The sequence below is a fragment of the Coregonus clupeaformis genome, unplaced genomic scaffold (assembly GCF_020615455.1).
Source record: "Coregonus clupeaformis isolate EN_2021a unplaced genomic scaffold, ASM2061545v1 scaf2172, whole genome shotgun sequence".
Classification (NCBI taxonomy): domain Eukaryota; kingdom Metazoa; phylum Chordata; class Actinopteri; order Salmoniformes; family Salmonidae; genus Coregonus; species Coregonus clupeaformis.
Genome location: NW_025535626.1, coordinates 30,103 through 50,925, shown reverse-complemented (window position 1 = coordinate 50,925; position 20,823 = coordinate 30,103). Strand labels below are relative to the sequence as shown.

The 20,823-nt window shown below is 44.6% G+C and overlaps 1 protein-coding gene and 1 long non-coding RNA gene across 2 annotated transcripts; both read left to right on the top strand.

Annotated features, from left to right (window-relative positions):
* Window positions 1–10,281: 10,281 nt before the first annotated feature.
* On the top strand, window positions 10,282–13,816 carry LOC123481169. Its single transcript, XR_006660021.1, has 7 exons — window positions 10,282–10,319; window positions 11,459–11,546; window positions 11,952–12,094; window positions 12,456–12,668; window positions 13,052–13,130; window positions 13,375–13,489; window positions 13,758–13,816. It is a non-coding gene; the product is annotated as an uncharacterized LOC123481169 (long non-coding RNA).
* Window positions 13,817–13,829: 13 nt separating this feature from the next.
* Window positions 13,830–19,033, top strand: LOC121564814 (serine/threonine-protein phosphatase 6 regulatory ankyrin repeat subunit A-like; the record flags this gene model as incomplete). The annotated part of the gene is made up of 10 exons (XM_045219233.1): window positions 13,830–13,905; window positions 14,378–14,446; window positions 14,793–14,933; window positions 15,301–15,412; window positions 15,629–15,655; window positions 15,832–15,906; window positions 17,313–17,514; window positions 18,163–18,250; window positions 18,472–18,589; window positions 18,814–19,033. Coding segments are annotated over exons 6-10 (700 nt in total), but the record flags the coding sequence as incomplete, so codon positions are not given.
* Between the last annotated feature and the right edge of the window lie 1,790 nt (window positions 19,034–20,823).

Sequence of the window (20,823 nt, the reverse complement as noted above, 5' to 3'; positions counted from 1 at the left end):
CTCCCAGAGTGCGAAGAGCCTAGGCGTGACCCTGGACAACACCCTGTCGTTCTCCGCCAACATCAAGGCGGTGACCCGCTCCTGCAGGTTCATGCTCTACAACATTCGGAGAGTACGACCCTGCCTTACACAGGAAGCGGCACAGGTCCTAATCCAGGCACTTGTCATCTCCCGTCTGGACTACTGCAACTCGCTTGTTGGCTGGCCTCCCTGCCTGTGCCATTAAACCCCTACAACTCATCCAGAATGCCGCAGCCCGTCTGGTGTTCAACCTTCCCAAGTTCTCTCACGTCACCCCCCTCCTCCGCACACTCCACTGGCTTCCAGTTGAAGCTCGCATCCGCTACAAGACCATGGTGCTTGCCTATGGAGCAGTGAGGGGAACGGCACCTCTGTACCTTCAGGCTCTGATCAGTCCCTACACCCAAACGAGGGCATTGCGCTCATCCACCTCTGGCCTGCTGGCTCCCTTCCTCTGCGGAAGCATAGTTCCCGCTCAGCCCAGTCAAAACTGTTCGCTGCTCTGGCACCCCAATGGTGGAACAAGCTCCCTCACGACGCCAGGACAGCGGAGTCACTCACCACCTTCCGGAGACATTTGAAACCCCACCTCTTTAAGGAATACCTGGGATAGGATAAAGGAATCCTTCCCCCCAATTGTAAAGTGGTTATCCCACTGGCTATAGGGTGAACGCACCAATTTGTGAGTCGCTCTGGCTAAGAGCGTCTGCTAAATGACGTTAATGTGCCCTTGAGCAAGGCACTTAACCCTAATTGCTCCTGTAAGTCGCTCTGGATAAGAGCGTCTGCTAAATGACTAAAATGTAAATGTAAATGTAAATAAGGCAATGTTTATATGACCCCCTTTCAAACATTCACATATGTATCATTTTCTTGCAGATATACAGTGCATTCAGAAAGTATTCATACCCCTTAACTTATTCCACATGTTGTTTTCTTACAGCCTGAATTCAAAATGGATTCAATTATAATATTTTCTCTCACGCAGCTACATACAATACCCCATAATGACAAAGTGAAAACACGTTTTTGAAATTTTTGCAAATGTATTGGAAATGAAATACAGAAATATCTCATTTATATAAGTATTCACACCCCCTGAGTCGATTAAAGCTGTGTCTTTCCGGGTAAGTCTCCAAGAGCTTTGCACAACTGGATTGTAAAATATATGCAATATACATTATATAGACAGCCATTTTTTTTTTGCCATAAGTTTTCAAGCCGAATTAAGTCAAAACTGTAACTAAGCCACTCAGGAACATTCAATGTCATCTTGGTAAGCAACTCCAGTGAATATTTGGCCTTGTGTTTTAGGTTATTGTCCTGCTGAAGAGGGAATTTGTCTCCCAGTGTCTGTTGGAAAGCAGACTGAACCAGGTTTTCCTCTAGGATTCTGACTGTACTTAGCTCTATTCCGTTTCTTTTTATCCTAAAAAAGTATCTAGTCCTTGCCAATGACATGCATACCCATAACATGATGCAGCCACCACCATGCTTGGAAATATGAAGAGTGGTACTCAGTGATGTGTTGTGTTGGATTTGCCCCAGACATTACACTTTGTATTCAGGACATAAAGTTAATTTATTTGCCACATTATTTGCAGTTTTACTTTAGTGCCTTATTGCAAACACAATGCATGTACAGGTTTCCTTCTTTTACAGACATTTAGCAGACGCTTAGACATTTAGCAGACGCTCTTATCCAGAGCGACTTACAGTTAGTGAGTGCATACTCTGTCAATTAGGTTAGTATTGTGGAGTAACTACAATGTTGATGATTCATCCTCAGTTTTCTCCTATCAAAGCCATTAAACTTTCTAACTGTTTTAAAGCCACCATTGGCCTCATGGTGAAATCCCTGATAGTTTTCCTTCCTCTCCGGCAGCTGAGTCAGAAAAGGACGCCTGTATTTTTGTAGTGACTGGGTGTATTAATACACCATCCAAAGCGTAATTAATACCTTCACCATGCTCAAAGGAATATTCAATGTCTGCTTTAATTGTACCCATCTACCAAAAGGTGCCCTACTTTGTGAGGCATTGGAAAACCTCCCTGGTCTTTGTGGTTGAATCTATGTTTCAAATTCACTGCTGGACTGAGGGACCTTATAGATAATTGTATGTGTTGGGTACAGAGATTATGTAGTCGTTTGAAAATCACTATTATTGCACACATAGTGAGTCCATCTAACTGATTATGTGACTTGTTAAGCACATTTTACTCCTGAGATTATTTAGGCTTGCCATAACAAAGGGGTTGAAAACTAATTGATTAGATTACTAGATACTAGACTCTGTCAATATGTTTTTGGAAGAGGCTCTGCATTTCTTGCATACACATCATATATTTATGTAAGGATTATGACGACCTTCTAAACAGGACAAAGCTGTTTATGTGTGTTCCCTTGTCTCCACTGTCACCACATCCCTCGATGTGTGCAAACAGAGCATCTATATCAGGGATGGGCAACTCCAGTCCTCGGGACCTGATTGGTGTTACACTTGTTCCCCAGCCCCAGCTAACACATTTGACTCTAATAATCAAGTACTCATGGGCTTCAGTTTAGAATGCAATAAGTTTAATCAGCTGTGTTTGCTAGGGATGGGGAAAAAGTGTGACACCACTCCGACCCCCAAGGACTGGAATTGTCCATGCCTGATCTATATGGTAGGACCAGTACCAGATTAATATGGAGGCGAAAGAAACGCACACCTATTTAGGGGAGGTGCTGGCTATCGGAGTAGAACACTTGAAAAAGAAAAGGAGAGCCGACACTCTAGAGCTCAGATGCAATAATTTAATAACTTAATAACCAACGTCAGGATACCCTGATGAAGACAGCTTGTCTGTCGAAACTTTGGTTATTAGGTTATTAAATGATTGCATCTGAGCTCCTAGAGTGTGCAGAAAAAGTGTGACACCACTCTGATCTAAAGTGTGTCCATCCCTGATCTATATGGTAGGAACAGTACCAGACCTGAATGAATGTGTCTGTTTTGAATATTCACGGAGACAGAATGATGTGGTTGATAGCAGAGACGTCATGCCCAAAGGGGGGCACAGGGTCACCTGCCCCCTCAGATTTGTGATGTTTAAATTTGTCTTGTTATTTTTTCTCTGTCATACTACTAACCATGAAGTTGGCTTTAGCTAGCCCAGATAGGATCCCATTCTCCCAACCTAATAACTACACTGAACAAAAATATTAACGCAATATGTAAAGTGTTGGTCCCATGTTTCATGAGCTGAAATAAAAGCGTGAAATATTTTGTTCTCACAAAAAGCTTATTTTTCTCAAATTGTGTGCACAAATTTGTTTACATCCCTGTGCGAGCATTTCTCCTTTGCCAAGATAATCCATCCACCTGACAAATATGGCATATCAAGAAGCTGATTAAACAGCATGATAATTACACAGGTGCACCTTGTGCTGAGGACAATAAAATGCCACTCTAAAATGTGCAGTTTTGTCACACAACACAATGCACAGATGTTTCAAGTTTTGAGGCAGCGTGCAATTGGCTTACGGACTGCAGGAATGTCCACCAGAGCTGTTAACAGATATGTTTATGTTAAATTCTCAACCATAAGCCAAGGCGGCTTTAGAGAATTTGGCAGTACTTCTAACTGGCCTCACGACTTCAGACCACTTGTAAAGCAGCGTATGGGCAAGCTGTTGGCTGATGTCAACGTTGTAAATGCTCCATGGTGGCAGTGGGGTTATGGTATGGGCAGGCATAAGCTACGGACAATGAACACAATTGCATTTATCGATGACAATTTGAATGCACAGATATACCGTGGGATAGTGTACGTGCACAAAGTGAGTTTGTAACATGTATATCATTCTTACTTGTTGTTCTTTATATTTACTACCATTGCCTATTGTAAGTTGCCTCTCTGTGTTTTACTGTGTTGTGTAATACTCCGCAGGTAGCATTATGCCATTAATACAGCCCTTCCTTTGTTAATAGCGTTGTTGCTCTACTTGTGCTATCAGATATTGTGCATATTCATTACCCCTGTTATCTGTCCATTACAGGACCACTATCATTCCACTACCTTTCCATGTCCATTTCATCCGTGTGTGTCAATAAAGTATCCTTGAATGTAACTCTGAGGTTGCCTTATTCCCCTCTTACCGGGGGAGGTGAAAGCGCAACCTGGTCTCAGAACATTTCGTATTATTCTGTATGTACAAAGCTGTGATCAAGGCAAAGGGTGGCTACTTTGAAGAATCTCAAATCTGAAATATATTTTGATATGTGTAACACGTTTTTGGTTACTACATGATGCCATATGTGTTATTTAATAGTTTTGATGTCTTCACTATTATTCTACAATGTAGAAAATACACAAGAAACAGAGGAGGAGAAACTATCCAACACTCTGGGAGAGAGAACGAGTGACCTCAGTCGAACTCACAGCCAGGAAGATGGGTTAGATACAGGAGAGGAGGAGGTTACCCCGGATGCCATCACCCCTGCTCCTGTGAACAAGGAATGAGAGGGGAAGCCTTCTAATCAGGCCAACGGGCAGGCGGAGCGAGAGGTCATAGTGATAGTGATTCACACCCAGAGAGAGACAGACAACCCATACAACCTCTTGGCTGAGATTAACCACACAGAGGTAGAGGCAGAGAGCCTTCAGGGCAAGCCAGTCAGCCTGCCTGCTCTGATCCTCAAGTCAATTGTATTTAAATTCATATTCATTAAAGATTTTTAGTCAAGACTTGAAAAGTGCCATTTATTTCAAATGATAATTATTCAGTGTCTGCAACCCTCAAGAACCAGGATGAGTCTGGGTTCCCCTTTAACTGGGCAAACACAACTATATATAGCATATTGTCATAGACTAGGCCGAAACGTTAATCTTTTAACCTTGCTTAAATAAAACAATGCATTTTTAATAGTGAGCAAGAGTTTTCTATGATGATTAAAGTTTTTTTGTCGCGCCCTCCACTTTTTTGTCAAATAATACATCTAAAAAAAATGTAATAAGTTAATTATTAAAAGCATTAAAATTGGGATTGGGATGTTTCCCACCTATTTATACAACCTACTCCATAAAGTTTAGAGAAATGTTCTGAAATTATTTAAGAATTAAACAAAAGAAAATCAGAATTGAAGGCAACTATAATGCAAAGAATTTAATGGTATATGGTTCAATCCTGTTTCTGGTCTAATTAATAATTAATATTGTTCCTCCTCTTCCTTGTGGCAAGCGCAGCAGCACACTGCCCTCCAAAGCCTGCAAAAAAAACGCTGGACTGCCCCGTTCCTCGCCCTGCATGGAACATCCAGGGTCACGTCCTTGGTGACGTGTGGGGTGACGTCCAGGGTGACCACAGCAACATCCTCTAGAAAGGGACAAAAGCGGGACAGAATGTAAATAAATGCAAACCATAGGTTCTAAACACTGGCCAGTTGAATGGGATCTTTTATTTCAGCTCATGAAACACGGGACCAACACTTTACATGTTATCATGATGAACGGCACCTGTCAGAGTGCTTTCTATAAGTCTTACTCACCTGCTTGGATGTCAGATGGCAGAGTGGCGTAGACGGCCACCATGAGAGGCTTTTCTTCAGGTGTGACGTCCACAACCTCCAAGATTGAAGAAGCAGGGTATGCATCTGTGTTAGGGGTGAGGTCCACAAGCTGCAGGTGGGAAGAAGCAGGATCTGCCTCTGTGTTTGGGGTGATGTCCACAACCTCTAGGTCGGAAGAAGCCGGGTCTGCATCTGTGTTAGGGGTGATGTCCACAAACTCCAGGTGGGAAGAAGCCGGGTCTGCCTCTGTGTTTGGGGTGATGTCCACAAGCTCCAGGTTGAAAGAAGCCGGGTCTGTCTCTGTGTTAGGGGTGGTTTCCACAACCTTCTGACAGGTAGAAGCCGGGTCTAACTCTGTGTTAGGGGTGATGACCACAAACTTCAGGTGGGTAGAAGCCGTATCAGCCTCTGTGTTAGGGGTGATGTCCACAAGCTCCTTGTGGGAAGAAGCCAGGTGTGCCTCTTTGTTAGGGGTGATGTCCACAACCTCCTGGTGGGAAGAAGCAAGGTGTGCCTCTTTGTTAGGGGTGATGTCCACAACCTCCAGGTGAGAAGAAGCCGGGTCTGCCTCTGTGTTAGGGGTGATGTCCACAACCTCCAGGTGGAAAGATGCTGGGTCTGCCTCTGAGTTATGGGTGATGTCAACAACCATACGGTGGGAAGAAGCCGGGTCTGCCTCTGTGTTTGGGGTGATGTCCACAAGCTCCTGATGGGAAGAAGCCAGGTGTGCCTCTGTGTTAGGGGTGATGTCCTCAACTTCCAGGTGGTAAGATACCGGGTCTGCCTCTGTGCTACGGGTTTTGTCAGCAACCTCCAGGTGGGAAGAAGCCAGGTGTGCCTCTGTGTTAGGGGTGATGTCCAAAACCACTATGTGGGAAGAAGCCGGGTCTTCCTCTCTGCTACGGGTGATGTCAACAACATCTAGGTGGGGAGAAGCTGGGTCAAACTCTGTGTTAGGGGTGAATCCCTCAACCTCCAGGTGGGCAGAAGCCGGGTCTTTCTCTGTGTTAGGGGTGATGTCCACAACCTCCGGGTGGGAAGAAGCTGGGTCTGCCTCTGTGTTATGGGGGATTTCCACAACCTCCAGGTGAGAAGAAGCCTGGTCTGCATCTGTGTTAGGGGTGACAATTAAAATCCTGATTGGATCTACTACTACAAGGCCCCAGGATGTCATGACAAAAGGCATCTGTCAGAGTGCTTTCTATGAGTGCTACTCACCTGCTTGGATATCAGCTGGTAGTGTGGCGGAGAAGGCCACCACTAGGACAGGGGGAACTCGCAGGGTGTCTGCAGTAGGCTGGAAGTAGCTTTTCACCTCGTCCGCCACAAAGGCACAGACAGAGCTCATAAAAAAGGGGGTCTTGAGGTCATCCAGGGAGAAGGACTGGCTGATTCTCCCGAGGATCGACCTCACAGAGTCAAAAGCAGCAGCCCGGGAGAAAGGGGTGTGAGGAGAAGAGGCCTTCAACGTGTTGGAGAGCTTCTCCCCTACGGCCACCACCATACTCACAGCCATCCCGGCTTAGGAGGATGGGGTGATCCGAATGGCCTTCCTCTGGCTGAAGCCACAGGGCCAGGAGGATCCTGGGCACCAGCTCCACCACCACCTGGGATGGGCTGAGCAGGTTGCTACAGGGCTTATTGGACAGCTTGTCCAGAATGCTCCTCACAGCTCTCTCCACGATGATGTGGACCTTGGGGTCGCTGAAATCAACAAAAAGCAGCAGAGAAAGCTAAACGATGTGCAATGTTCACACAGAGAACACTGCCCTAGTTATTTTCTGCATAGCTCCAGATGTGTAGATGAATGGAGCAAGCTGTATGCAGGGCAGTACATGGAACTCACATGTCAGCGCCAGCTGGAGAGGTGGTGTGCATAGAGCGTCGGAGCTTGCAGACAGCCTTGTGCTCCATGTCAATCATTTTTAGGCAGGTGTTTACTTCCCAGGTCTGCCGTAGGAAACAGGAAGTCCCATTAGTGTAATTTCACAACAGATATATTCTGCTGTACTGACTAGTTGTTGAAAGGCTAGAAAGGAGCTCACTGACTGATAGTCTAAGTCTCTAACTCTCATTCTCTTACCAGCCGAGCGAGTTCGTTCCCCTCCTCCAGGGTTTCCTTCCACACCCTTCAAATAAAACACAAAGCATTTCAACTTTCCTGGCTTCCTATTTATCTGTTGTTTATTTTACCCACACCTCCTGGAGTGCTGCTGGTGACAGAGAATGGCAGTGAAGGTGAGAGCTGACGTGGTACTCACCTCTCCCTAAGGGATTTTTTGCCCTGAGACACCAGCCAGTCGCTCATGTGCTCCATGGTGACATGGGGCGAGACCTGGCCTCGACTCTGGAGCAGCAGATAGTGGACCATGAACTTCTTCTGCAAGATGAGGTAAGGTGTGAGACCGTGCCACTAAAGACCATATAATGTGCTTTCAGAAGGGCCTCTCGCAACATTTCACAACTGCTCATGTCTCACAATTTGCAAGTGATATTAAAAACTCTTATGACCATCTTCTCTAAACTGTCTTGAAATAAAACTCTTGTTTTGGGATTAAATCTATCTATTTTTTCTGTGGTTACTGTTTTTGTGGGGTGAATCTTACCTGTTTATTGTAATATGCTTCCTCCCAGCAGGCCTGCAGAGTCTGAAAATAAAGGCTGCTTCTACAGAATTCCTTTGAAGATAATTAAAACAATTATGCTTTATTAGGTACATTATGCACAGGCATTTACAGTATGCCAAAAGGAATATCTCCTAAGATTACCTTAGTGGGACCATAAGTGAACTCAGGAATGCTCCCAACCCTATCCATGGTCAGAGGGGGACGAAATGCAGCGCTATAAATATACGGGATGCTCTAGAGATAACAGGAATGTCTTAAAGTCGCGAATGATCAATGCCTGTGGAGTCGTCCAATATGCTGCGCTGAGAATTGAGTTGTAGGCGATATTTGGATATGTTTGGAGCAATTTACATGTTTACATTCTATTGCCATGGAGAAATTGAGTTTCTAGAACCTGTTTTCTTCTATGTCTTTATTTCGTGAAATATTAAGATCTTTATTTTGTCATAATGTGTATATGAGGACGTTGGAGCCCGTTCCGATTCATGACGCGGTTATCCAGGTGCATGTTGCATAGACCTACTAATCCTACCTTGGCTTACAAGTTAAATTAAATTAGTATACATGCCTATACAAATCTATTGACCACATGTCAGCTTCCTGCTTCCCCTGTTTGTCTCCTGGCCTCTAGAGGTCAGCTGTGTTCCCCTTTGCCTTAGTTCTTCCTCATGTGTCCTAATTAGCTTATCCAGGTCACCTGTGCCTTGTTTCCCCTTGTGTATTTTAGCTGTGTGTTTTCCCCTTGTTTGTCACTTGGTTATTGCGTCCTGACTGTGTGTCTCCTGCTTTGTCTCACCGTGTCTGTCCTAGTAAGTTTTTGAAGTTATCTTTAGTTTGTTTTTTCTCCCCTCGTGGAGTTGTTTTGTTTTGCCTCCTGTTTTGTGAACATTAAATCTACTTGCCTGGAGTATTGCCTTGGGTGTTTCATTTGGGTCCTACAACATCTCCTCTGTGGCTAAGGGGTAGTACCCCCAGCTCTACACTTCTGAGACCGGAGTTCTAACCCGAATTGTGACACCACATCCATTTAAATCAATGATTGTCAATTGAAAATGTGGTAGTTGTGTTATCCTGTTGTGCGTGTCAGGGCTCCTCTTAAGCACGTTATTCCAATATTTCCTAGAATTGACGCAGGTTACACTTTTGCAAAACTACTAGGTTAAAAATAAGAGCATGAATGACAATAAAGGTATGACTTGAATTATATGTGTAGTAGTGTGATGTTGTTTCCCTAGATTATGCATCAAATTGCACACAAGGACAGTTCAAGTAGGCCAGGTCAAGAGGGGATGTTAATAAGTTAATAATAATAATAATTCAATGTGGTTTCTTTATTTAATTACAGCTGCATAGCTAATGTAATTTTTTTGGTGTACAAACATTTTTATGTATCTATATTGTAATTACACCTAATTGTAAAAGTTGTGTATATTTTGGTTTGGTCCATTGCGGGTTATCTGTATTTATGTACCCTGTTATTGTTCTCTTTTGCCTGTCCTTCAACTAGCAAGGTATGTTGTCATTGGCGCCGTAATTTGTCAATATAAAACTGTGGTAAAGTTACACAAAGTGCTGTTACGCAACTACAGGTTTTGTTACAATGTGGACAATATAAAGATGTATGTCAACAACTTTCACCGAGCTCGCTAATTAGGGTACCTATTGTAACTCGGGAGTATTTGGGACAGTGTTTGAGTGAGTTTCTATGTGCTCACGCAGGTGCCCGAGAGCTGTGGCTGCACCAAGGGCTGAGCTATTGTGTGTTGTCTCGTGGTGTGCAGTTATGTCTTTTATTTTGTCAGAATTATGTTGTATATCATTTTACTTGTATTGTATAGTGTGTTGTTAGGCACTGAATGTGTGCATGCAGCACCTGTTCTCTTTTGCCTGACCTTCAACTAGCAAGGTGCCCGAGAGCTGTGGCTGCACCAAGAGCTAACATATTGTGTGTTGTCTCTTCGTGTGCAGGTCGAATAAAAATTATCCAACCATCAGAATTCCAGTTGTGGCAGTGTCCTAATTACGTGACCTGCCGACTGGTCAGCTCAAGCCGACCGCCGGAGCTGTGCGTGTGGATGAGGTGCACGACCTGCGCATGTGAATTTGTTGATGGCTTACTGTAAGTGAATATATACTGTAAACAGTGAAAGTGAATGTAGCATATTCATTAGATACAGGTATTCGTGCTTATTTGTATGTTTTGGATGAATTTGTTTTTTGCATTTATTTTTTTTGGTATTTGAATGCACTAAATTACATTGTATTTTAGTGCTCTGTTGAGCCATGGAAGATTCTCAAATCCATAAAACATGTTATTCTGGGGATTTTAGTGTGGGTAGAGGGAGGGGTGTCCTTCCATTTACACCAATTGTACAGTCAGCTCCTGGGAGTAGAGCGTTTGCTAGTCCTGAGTTTGCAAGCACTGGGAGGGGTAGGCTGTTTGTTCCACCTGACCAGGGTATCCCACCTCTGTCTTTTGATGTACCATCATCCACAGTACTCGGTGATAATGGGACTAATCAAATGTTCTGGTCCTGTCCCCGTCTGGCAGATTATTTGTCCACTATTTAAAACCCTTTCTGAAGCATTTGATATAAAGTTGCAGCCTAGTGCAGAAATTGCTATTTTTGGAGTACCAAACAACAATCCTTCTCTGACCAATAGACAGCTAGATGCCATTGCCTTTGCCTCCCTGTTAGCCCGCAGAATGATTTTATTGGATTGGAAATCTATCAATCCTCCCTTAGCCTCTCTTTGGCTCAAAGATCTGAAGCTGTTCCTAAAATGAGAAAAAATGAAGTTACCATTCGAGGGTCAACCAACTCATTTTATTCCTCCTGGGACCCGATGATATCCTATTTTGAACAGCTCCAAACACTTCCTCCAGATTAGTACTCTTGGCCCCACCTTGAGACTACTGCTATATAGGCCTATAAAATCACTTAATCACCTGAAATTGTTAGGCTATTACATTTTTGCTTGAAGTAACGTTGTTGTATACTTTTGTTTTGTTTTCTGACATGTAACTCAATTACTTTCCCTTTCTTTTAAATGTGTTTGGAGGCATTCTGGGGGGGGGGGAGGTCAAAGGGGGGACTAAAAGGGGAGAAATGTACCATGTCTTTACATGTTATCTTTCATTCATTGTGAATACAAAATATATAATTTTAAAGGGAAGGCTTTGAAGCCAGATTTAGCGGATTTTGCTGTTTAGTTTTCCTCAACCTGTGTTTTGTTTCTCTCTCCTCTCCCTGTTAGATGGTGAGGCTGCTTCTCTCCAGAGGAGCCAACATTAATGCCTTTGACAAGAAGGATCGCCGAGCAATCCACTGGGCTGCTTACATGGGTGATGAGTTTACCACATCATTTACATTCTGACTAATGTCCTTTATACCAATGAATGAATGAATGAATGGACTGTGTGTTAGTCTCACAGCTCAGCTGTATGAGCCACGTCTAGTGTGTTATTATGTCAGAATCATGTACTAAGTAGGTTGATTTAGATGTTTTCAGTTGTACTAACATGATGTAGGTGTTGCTTATGGTGCTGTGTACCACTGTAAACTAATCTATCTCTCCCTCTCTCTGCCTATCTCTCTGTGTTTGTATCTCTGTTTCTCTCTTAACCCCCCTTACTATCTCCCTCCCCTCTCTCTCTTTTTTTTCTCTCTCCTCTCTCTCTCTCTCTCTCTCTCTCTCTCTCTCTCTCTCTCTCTCTCTATTTATCCCTCCCCCTCTCTCTCTACCATAGGGCACATTGAGGTGGTGAAACTGCTGGCCTCTCATGGATCAGAGTTGTCCTGTAAAAACAAGAAGGCCTACACCCCTCTCCACTCTGCAGCCTCCAGTGGAATGATCAGTGTGGTCAAGTACCTCCTGGACCTTGGTGTGGATGTGAGTCAACACGCATTTAAATGTGTAGGGGGTTTTCATAATAGTAATGAAGAGAGAGAGGTTAGAGCCAGTGATTTGGACCAGGGGTTTTCATAACCAAGTAATGAAGAGAGAGATGTTGGACCAGGGGGTTTTTCAGAACCAAGTAATGAAGAGAGAGAGGTTGGACCAGGGGTTTTCAGAACCAAGTAATGAAGAGAGAGAGGTTGGACCAGGGGGTTTTCAGAACCAAGTAATGAAGAGAGAGAGGTTGGACCAGGGGGTTTTCAGAACCAAGTGACCTGATCAGGAATGTATTGTTTTGTTCTCTCCCCCCCTCTCTCTCTCTCTCCACTCTTTTCCCTCCCTTGCTCCCCTCCAGATAAATTAGCCCAATGGGTACGGTAACACCTCCCTCCACGTGGCATGCTACAACGGGCAGGATGTGGTGGTGAATGAGCTGATCGAGTGCGGCGCCAACGTGAAGCAGGTGTACGAGAAGGGTTTCGCCCCACTCCACTTCACGGCCGCCTCGCGCCATGGGGCGCTCTGCCTGGAGCTGCTGGTGGACAACGGGGCCCTCGTCAACATCAAGGTGAGGAGACCGGATGACCAACACTGTGTCTGAACTAAATAACACCCTATTCCCTATGTAGTGCACTACTTTTGACCAGGGGCCCATAGAGCAAGGAGCCGTGATGACACTGCCTGTGTCCCAAATGGCACCCTGTTCCTTTTATAAGTACACTACTTTTGTTCAAAAAGTAGTGTACTTATAAATAGGGTGCCATTTGGGACGCACACACTGACGCAGCACATGGCTTAGTATTTGGCCCTGGTCTACATTCAAATACCAATGGAATAGGCCTAACAATGCAAACTAAATGCAATCAAGCGCTCCTCCAATACGTGTTTGATTTTGCCTGTGGTCAGCAGCACAGACTGCCGTGTGAACCATCTTTGTCTTTCTATCTGCAGAGTAAAGATGGAAAGACCCCCCTCCACATGACGGCCATCCATGGACGCTTCTCCAGATCTCAAGCCATCATCCAGAATGGTGAGTCGCTGTGAATGCTCTCAACTGAATATATATGAACCAGTAGGCTCTTCAGCATTGTCTTTTGTCTTCAAACCATGATTCACTGGCACAGAGCAATGTTACTTGCAATGTGGTTGAACATGAAGCTTCATGAGGCCTCTAGGGTCAAGTGGTTGACGTGTGTCTGTGTGTGTGTTGTGTGTGTGTGTGTGTGTGTGTGTGTGTGTCTGTGTGTGTCTGTGTGTGTGTGTGTGTTCTGTAGGTGCTGAGATCGACTGTGAAGAAAAGAATGGAAACACACCTCTGCACATCTCTGCTCGCTACGGCCATGAGTTACTCATCAATACACTCATCACGAACGGAGCTGACACAGCCAAGTGAGAACACACACAGTTTCCAGCAAAAATGCAACATGCATCTGCAATTCTGTCATTGACCGAATTCCTGCTTGGAGACTATGCTCAACACATTGTGGTGTGTGGGGGGTTGATAGACAGGGCATTGCAGCATGCTGATGTGTTGATCTGCTGTGGGGTTTAATGAGGACTGTGATGTGGTGCTGTTTCCAATCTTAGCTGAATCAACTGTAAGTCGCTCTGGATAAGAGTGTCTGCTTAAAGTCTAAAATGTAAAAATGTGTTGCAGGCGAGGCGTCCATGGGATGTTCCCCCCTCCACCTGTCTGCTCTCAGTGGGTTCTCTGACTGCTGTCGGAAGCTCCTCTCGTCAGGCTTTGATATAGACACCCCTGACGACTTTGGAAGGACCTGTTTACATGCTGCAGCAGCTGTTGGGTGAGTGGACTGGTCCAGGCTTTACACCAAGGAATATTTAGTTCATGAACTGGAAAGCCACCAGAAAGAACAAACACATATTCACACTCTTACATTTCACATTGTTTAGCAGTATTAAAAAATCGTATAGATCATTAGTGCGGTATCATTTCTGTATAATGTGGTTCCATGCCATGGTGGTATTGACTTGCGCTCTGGTCTAAATTGTCTTTATATCTTCTTGAAAGAGAAGAGAAACCTGCAAACTGCTCTTGCTAGTATCACTTTTTATTATTGCTTTTATTAGCATTATAAAAACAGTGATACTAGCAAGAGCAGTGTACGGGTTTCTCTTTTCTTTAAGGTTCTCATTGTTACCATCCACCTGATAGCTCAGATGTGAAAGGGCCTTTCTGAACTTGATATCTTGTTACCATCCACCTGATAGCTCAGATGTACGAGGGCCTTTCTGAACTTGATATCTTGTTACCAGGAACCTGGACTGTCTGAATCTGCTGCTCAACACAGGGGCAGACTTCAACAGAAAGGACAGCTTCGGAAGGTCTGTCTGTGGCATCAAATAACTTTCATATGTGATCTTTATGATAATGGGGAATATAGTATAGGGGCATATAGGAATTATTATGGGAAATATTGGGCGGCAGGTAGCCTAGCGGTTAAGAGCGTTGGGTCAGTAACTGAAAGGTTGCTGGTTCAAATCCCCTAGCTGACTAGGTGAAAAATGTGTCTATGTGCACTGCAGCAAGGCACTTAACCCTAATTGCTCCTGTAAGTCGCACTGGATAAGAGTGTCTGCTAAATGACGTAAATGTAAAATGTAAATGTTTTACAGCTCCAATAAGCTGTTTCTGTTGTTGATGTTGAATGGTTTCTGTGCGTTCTTCTAGGAGTCCTCTGCATTATGCGGCAGCCAATTGTAACTACCAGTGTCTGTTTGCCTTGGTGGGGTCTGGGGACAGTGTGAACGATCTGGATAAAAGGGGTTGCACCCCGCTCCACTACGCTGCTGCCTCCGACACAGACGGAAAGTACGTCTCACACCTCTCTTACTGTTGTGTGTGTTGTGGTGCCATGACCTTTCACATTTCACTGTAGTCTGGAGAGTATGTTGTGGTGCCATGACCTTTCACATTTCACTGTAGTCTGGAGAGTATGTTGTGGTGCCATGACCTTTCACATTTCACTGTAGTCTGGAGAGTATGTTGTGGTGCCATGACCTTTCACATTTCACTGTAGTCTAGAGTATGTTGTTGGCCGTGTTTGAATACATACTAGTGTTAAATCTGCAGTGTGAAAGCTTGGCCACGTCTCCTTTGGGAAAGTGTCTCTGCTTGCTTATCTGTCTGTCTTGATGTTGGTATAATGATTAGTGAACTCTTGACCTCTGACCTCTAGGTGTCTGGAATATTTGCTGCGAAACGACGCTAACCCAGGGATCAGGGACAATCAGGGCTACAACGCAGTCCATTACGCGTCTGCGTACGGACACCGCCTCTGTCTGGAGCTGGTGAGTCAGAACCACAGGGGACTAGACGCCCTGCATTCACAGACCATTTTGTCTGCGTCCCAAATGGATGTAGGGCCCATAGGGCTCTGGTCAAAAGTAATGCACTATATAGGGAATAGGGTGCCATTTGGGACAGACGTTGATATTCAGTAGGTTTTAAGGTGTGGTTGCATGTTTGTCGTGGCCGCATCGTCACTCTTGATGTTCTTTTTCCAGATTGCAAGTGAAACACCTTTAGATGTGGTAAGTACCAGTTGGTTACTTTTCCTCACACTAGCTTGTTTAAGATACGAATGCAACACCCCAGTATGTCTGCAGGGGCTGGACACTGAGATTTACAACATGAAACATGCTACTAGACTAACCTTCAAAGTAAATATGTTACAAGTCTAAACTGGCCCGTCCTTGTCTTTCCCCAGCTAATGGAAACCTCAGGGACAGACATCCTGAACGACTCTGATGTCAGAGCTCCCATCAGCCCCCTACACTTAGCTGTGAGTAAAGCCTACCTGCTCCTGTAGGGGTCTCGCCACATGACAAATGGCACCCTATTCCCTATTTAGTGCACTACTTTTGACCAGAACCTTATGGGCCCAGATCAAAAGTACTGCACTACATGGGAAATAGGTTGCTATCTGGGATGCAGGCATGGTGTTGTTTTTCCACTAAAAGTTGATTGTCCAGACACTCACACACCATGTTCCTATCTGTTCCTGATTAGTGTAAAATACATGCATATTTTGACACGGTGATGATGAGGATGATTTCCTTATTTTGCCATTTGAGTTAATCAACCTCCAACAGAGAAGTAGTAGTGTGTTTGTTTCTAAATCTCACGCTTGGCAGGGACCTTCGATGTTGATGCTGGGCGGGAGAAAAAATGGGCACCCGATTTGAGAGACACTGGTCTACTTTAGAGGTCTAGGACTGTTTCTGTTCAGGCATACCACTGGTCTACTATAGGACATTGATTATATTAAGAGTGTATTTCTGTTCTGGCATACCACTGGTCTACTATAGGACATTGATTATATTAGGAGTGTATATCTGTTCTGGCTTACCACTGGTCTACTATAGGACATTGATTATATTAGGAGTGTATATCTGTTCTGGCTTACCACTGGTCTACTATAGGACATTGATTATATTAGGAGTGTATATCTGTTCAGGTGCACCACTGGTCTACTATAGGACATTGATTATATTAGGAGTGTATTTCTGTTCAGGCATACCACTGGTCTACTATAGGACATTGATTATATTAGGAGTGTATATCTGTTCAGGTGCACCACTGGTCTACTATAGGACATTGATTATATTAGGAGTGTATTTCTGTTCAGGCATACCACTGGTCTACTATAGGACATTGATTATATTAGGAGTGTATATCTGTTCAGGTGCACCACTGGTCTACTATAGGACATTGATTATATTAGGAGTGTATATCTGTTCAGGTGCACCACTGGTCTACTATAGGACATTGATTATATTAGGAGTGTATTTCTGTTCAGGCATACCACTGGTCTACTATAGGACATTGATTATATTAGGAGTGTATATCTGTTCAGGCATACCACTGGTCTACTATAGGACATTGATTATATTAGGAGTGTATATCTGTTCAGGCATACCACTGGTCTACTATAGGACATTGATTATATTAGGAGTGTATATCTGTTCAGGCATACCACTGGTCTACTATAGGACATTGATTATATTAGGAGTGTATATCTGTTCTGGCATACCACTGGTCTACTATAGGACATTGATTATATTAGGAGTGTATATCTGTTCAGGCATACCACTGGTCTACTATAGGACATTGATTATATTAGGAGTGTATATCTGTTCAGGCATACCACTGGACTTTGCTTCAGACTGTGTGTTTGTTTCCATTCAGGCGTACCACGGCCACCACCATGCTATGGAGGTCCTGGTTCAGTCTCTGCTGGATCTAGACGTGAGGAACAGCCAGGGGCGCACCCCTCTGGACCTGGCTGCCTTTAAAGGCCATGTGGAGTGTGTTGACGTCCTCATCAACCAGGGAGCCTCCATCCTGGTTAAAGACTTCACCCTGAAGAGGACCCCCATCCACGCTGCAGGTACGCATAGGATATCACGTAAGACCTAGAGATTCTGTAATTCAAAAGTTTTCCTTACCAAGATGGACATTTGTTTGGTCATTTTGCTAGGATGCCAATGTCCACTAGGGATATTATATAGCATAGTGTGAAAATGCCCACTACACACTGATCTAAGGTCATTTTTTGTCATTATTGCTGAGGATCTGGGGAGGGTAAGCTGATCCTAGATCAGTGCACAGGGGGACTTCTATCCAGAGCCAGGTACACAGCTAGCAGGTGACAGGCTTCGAGGGCCTCAGCCCCAAAATGTTTTATTATCTGCTGTGTTAACATCATGAGGATGTCATCTACCAATACCACTGTTCTAGAAATCTGTCTGTTCATTTGAAGGTAATAGTCGTCCAGCAATCAGCTCATATCCTCTCTGTTTAGCCTCCTCTAGCTACCAACGGTCAATCATCTCACATTCTTATATCCTCTCTGTTTATCCTCCTCTAGCTACCAACGGTCAATCATCTCACATTCTTATATCCTCTCTGTTTAGCCTCCTCTAGCTACCAACGGTCAATCATCTCACATTCTTATATCCTCTCTGTTTAGCCTCCTCTAGCTACCAACGGTCAATCATCTCACATTCTTATATCCTCTCTGTTTATCCTCCTCAAGCTACCAACGGTCATTCGGAGTGTTTGCGTTTGCTGATTGGAAATGCTGACCTCCAGAGTGCAGTGGACGTTCAAGACGGGAATGGACAGTAAGTCAATTGGGTTTTGGATACAATTCCTGAAATAAAGAGATTTTGACACTAGGTCTACGTCCCAAATGGCACCCTATGCCCTACTTGGTGCACTACTTTAAACCAGAACCCTATGGGCTCAGGTCAAAAGTAGTGTACCATATAGGAATAGGTTGCCATTTGGGACTCAGCCTGGTTATTACCAGTTTGTAATATGACCTTGTTGTCTTGTGTATCAGAACCCCTCTGATGGTGTCGGTGCTGAGCGGACACACAGACTGTTTGTACTCACTGCTCAACAAGGGAGCCAGCGTAGAAGCCAAAGACAAGTGGGGCAGAACAGCGCTACACAGAGGGGTGAGGAGGAGAGCTGGCTGTATACGCTCACACACAGAAAGAGACAGGGAGGCTCAAATATACATATTATCTTCAGAAAAGTAGTTGTCCATGGGTAGTGGTGTATTCATCCCTGTAGGGGGACCTGTCTCCAGACATCATTTGTAATAATTGATGATTCATTATTATATCATTGATTATTAGTTATTAAAATCCATTCTTGTCTCCCCGCCCCTTCCTCCCAGGCGGTGACGGGTCATGAGGAGTGTGTGGAGGCCCTGCTGCAGCACAGCGCCAGCTTCCTGGTTCGGGACTGTAAGGGGCGGACCCCTGTCCACGTGGCGGCGGCATCCGGACACATCGGGGTGCTGGGTGGGCTCCTACACGCCGCCCAGTCAGTGGAGACCCTCCCCGTCATCACAGACAACCAGGGCTACACGGCACTACACTGGGCCTGGTACAACGGTACGTACTGGACTAACAGAACACTAGATCTTTTCTGATTTTCTCTCTTCAGCACCGTAAACATGTTCCTGAATTAGGCAGGCCATACAACGGTACGTACTGACTAACTGGACTGTAGCTCTGTTCTCTCCTCCATGAAGTGTACACTCATTCACCTCCTCTTGTGGCTTGAAAAGCATTCGATTGGTGTGGACGGAGCCATGTGGGGGAATGAAAAAGACTACAACAGAATTAGGGGTTATGACTCTCAGTGGAGGACCTTACACTGAAACAGGACATTGTCAGGGATTGACATAGCATATGTTGTAGCTAAAACATCTTTTGTGACTTCACCATTGTCAGATGTGTAGCTTTCTCTGAGAGTATTGTTGTGGTCTGCAGCGACGTCATCTTTTTCCTGTATGAATCAATCTTCCACTAGGCCATGACACGTGTGTAGAGGTGCTGCTGGAACAGGAGGTTTTCCACAAGACAGAGGGCAACTCGTTCAGCCCCCTCCACTGAGCTGTGATCAATGACAACGAGGGGGCTGAACCTCATCAACTCGACTAACGCAGCCTTACAGACGTACGTATGGTTCAGCTGTATTAATTGGGCCAGAAGAATTGGTCCTCTGTAGCTCAGCTGGTAGAGCACGGCGCTTGTAACGTCAAGGTAGTGGGTTCGATCCCCGGGACCACCCATACACAAAAAAATGTGTGACCCTCTGCTGTTCTGTTTGAACCCCTCAGGTTACACACCTGCCTTGGCCTGCGCCCCCAACAAAGACATTTACATTTACATTTTAGTCATTTACAGGGACGGCCTGTTCAATAGGGCGATATGGGCGACGCACTGCCAAACCTGAAAAGGAAGGGATTTTTTTTCTAATCAATTATATCACGGCAACAGTAGTTATCAGTGTTCTAATCTGATCTGACTGCCACTAAATGTCAAATCAGGCTAAAGTCGTGCTTCAAATGGCCCCGCCCGTTTTTGGGGCGATTTCAGTCAGGTTGAAAATCGCCCAGAAGTCTCTCATAGCCTGTCATGTAAAATCTATTTTTTTCAAATTTCAAAGCTTTCAATACATTCTCTATGGGTGTCTGTGGGCTTGCACTTACGCGCTTTCGTCATACGTGACGTAACCATGAACGTAACTAAGAAAATAGCGGCTAGCAGCGTCTCTGTTGCGACCTGCAGTGTGGCGTTATCTTATGTTTTTAATTTGTACACTTAGTGGCGTTATTTTATGTTTTTAATTTGTACACTTAGTTTACAAACATTCTGCCAACCATGGATTTCCAGTGGTGGGTTTTGGACTGATCTTGTTGATCGTGTACATACCCGCTACGAACGGACTAAATAATGAAAACGCTGCTGGCAGCGGAATCCAATACAGCTGGGAGACTTGGCTGGATGACAGAGTCCCGGACAGAGAAGTGGAGCCGGCCGGCTTCACCCTGGTCAGAGCGGACCGCGATCTGACACAGTCACAGGGAAAATCGATCCTGGTAAGAGAGCGACTCTGTACCCGCGACATTGAACTGCTTTCTGTGTCACTGCGACCTTACTATCTGCCCCGTGAGTTCCCCCAATTGTTTGTTACCGTTGTGTACTGTTGATAATCACAAGTTTACTGGAGAACTGAGACCAAGTAGAGACTTTGGACAGGGTGGATATGGTATAATAAAGGCAATTTATTCAGAGGTAAAGATATCTGGAATCGCGTGCACGGACTCGTTCGTCAAACTCTTAGGGAGCTATCTGAAGAGAGCCCCGAAAACATTGTGTGCAGACATTTTATACAA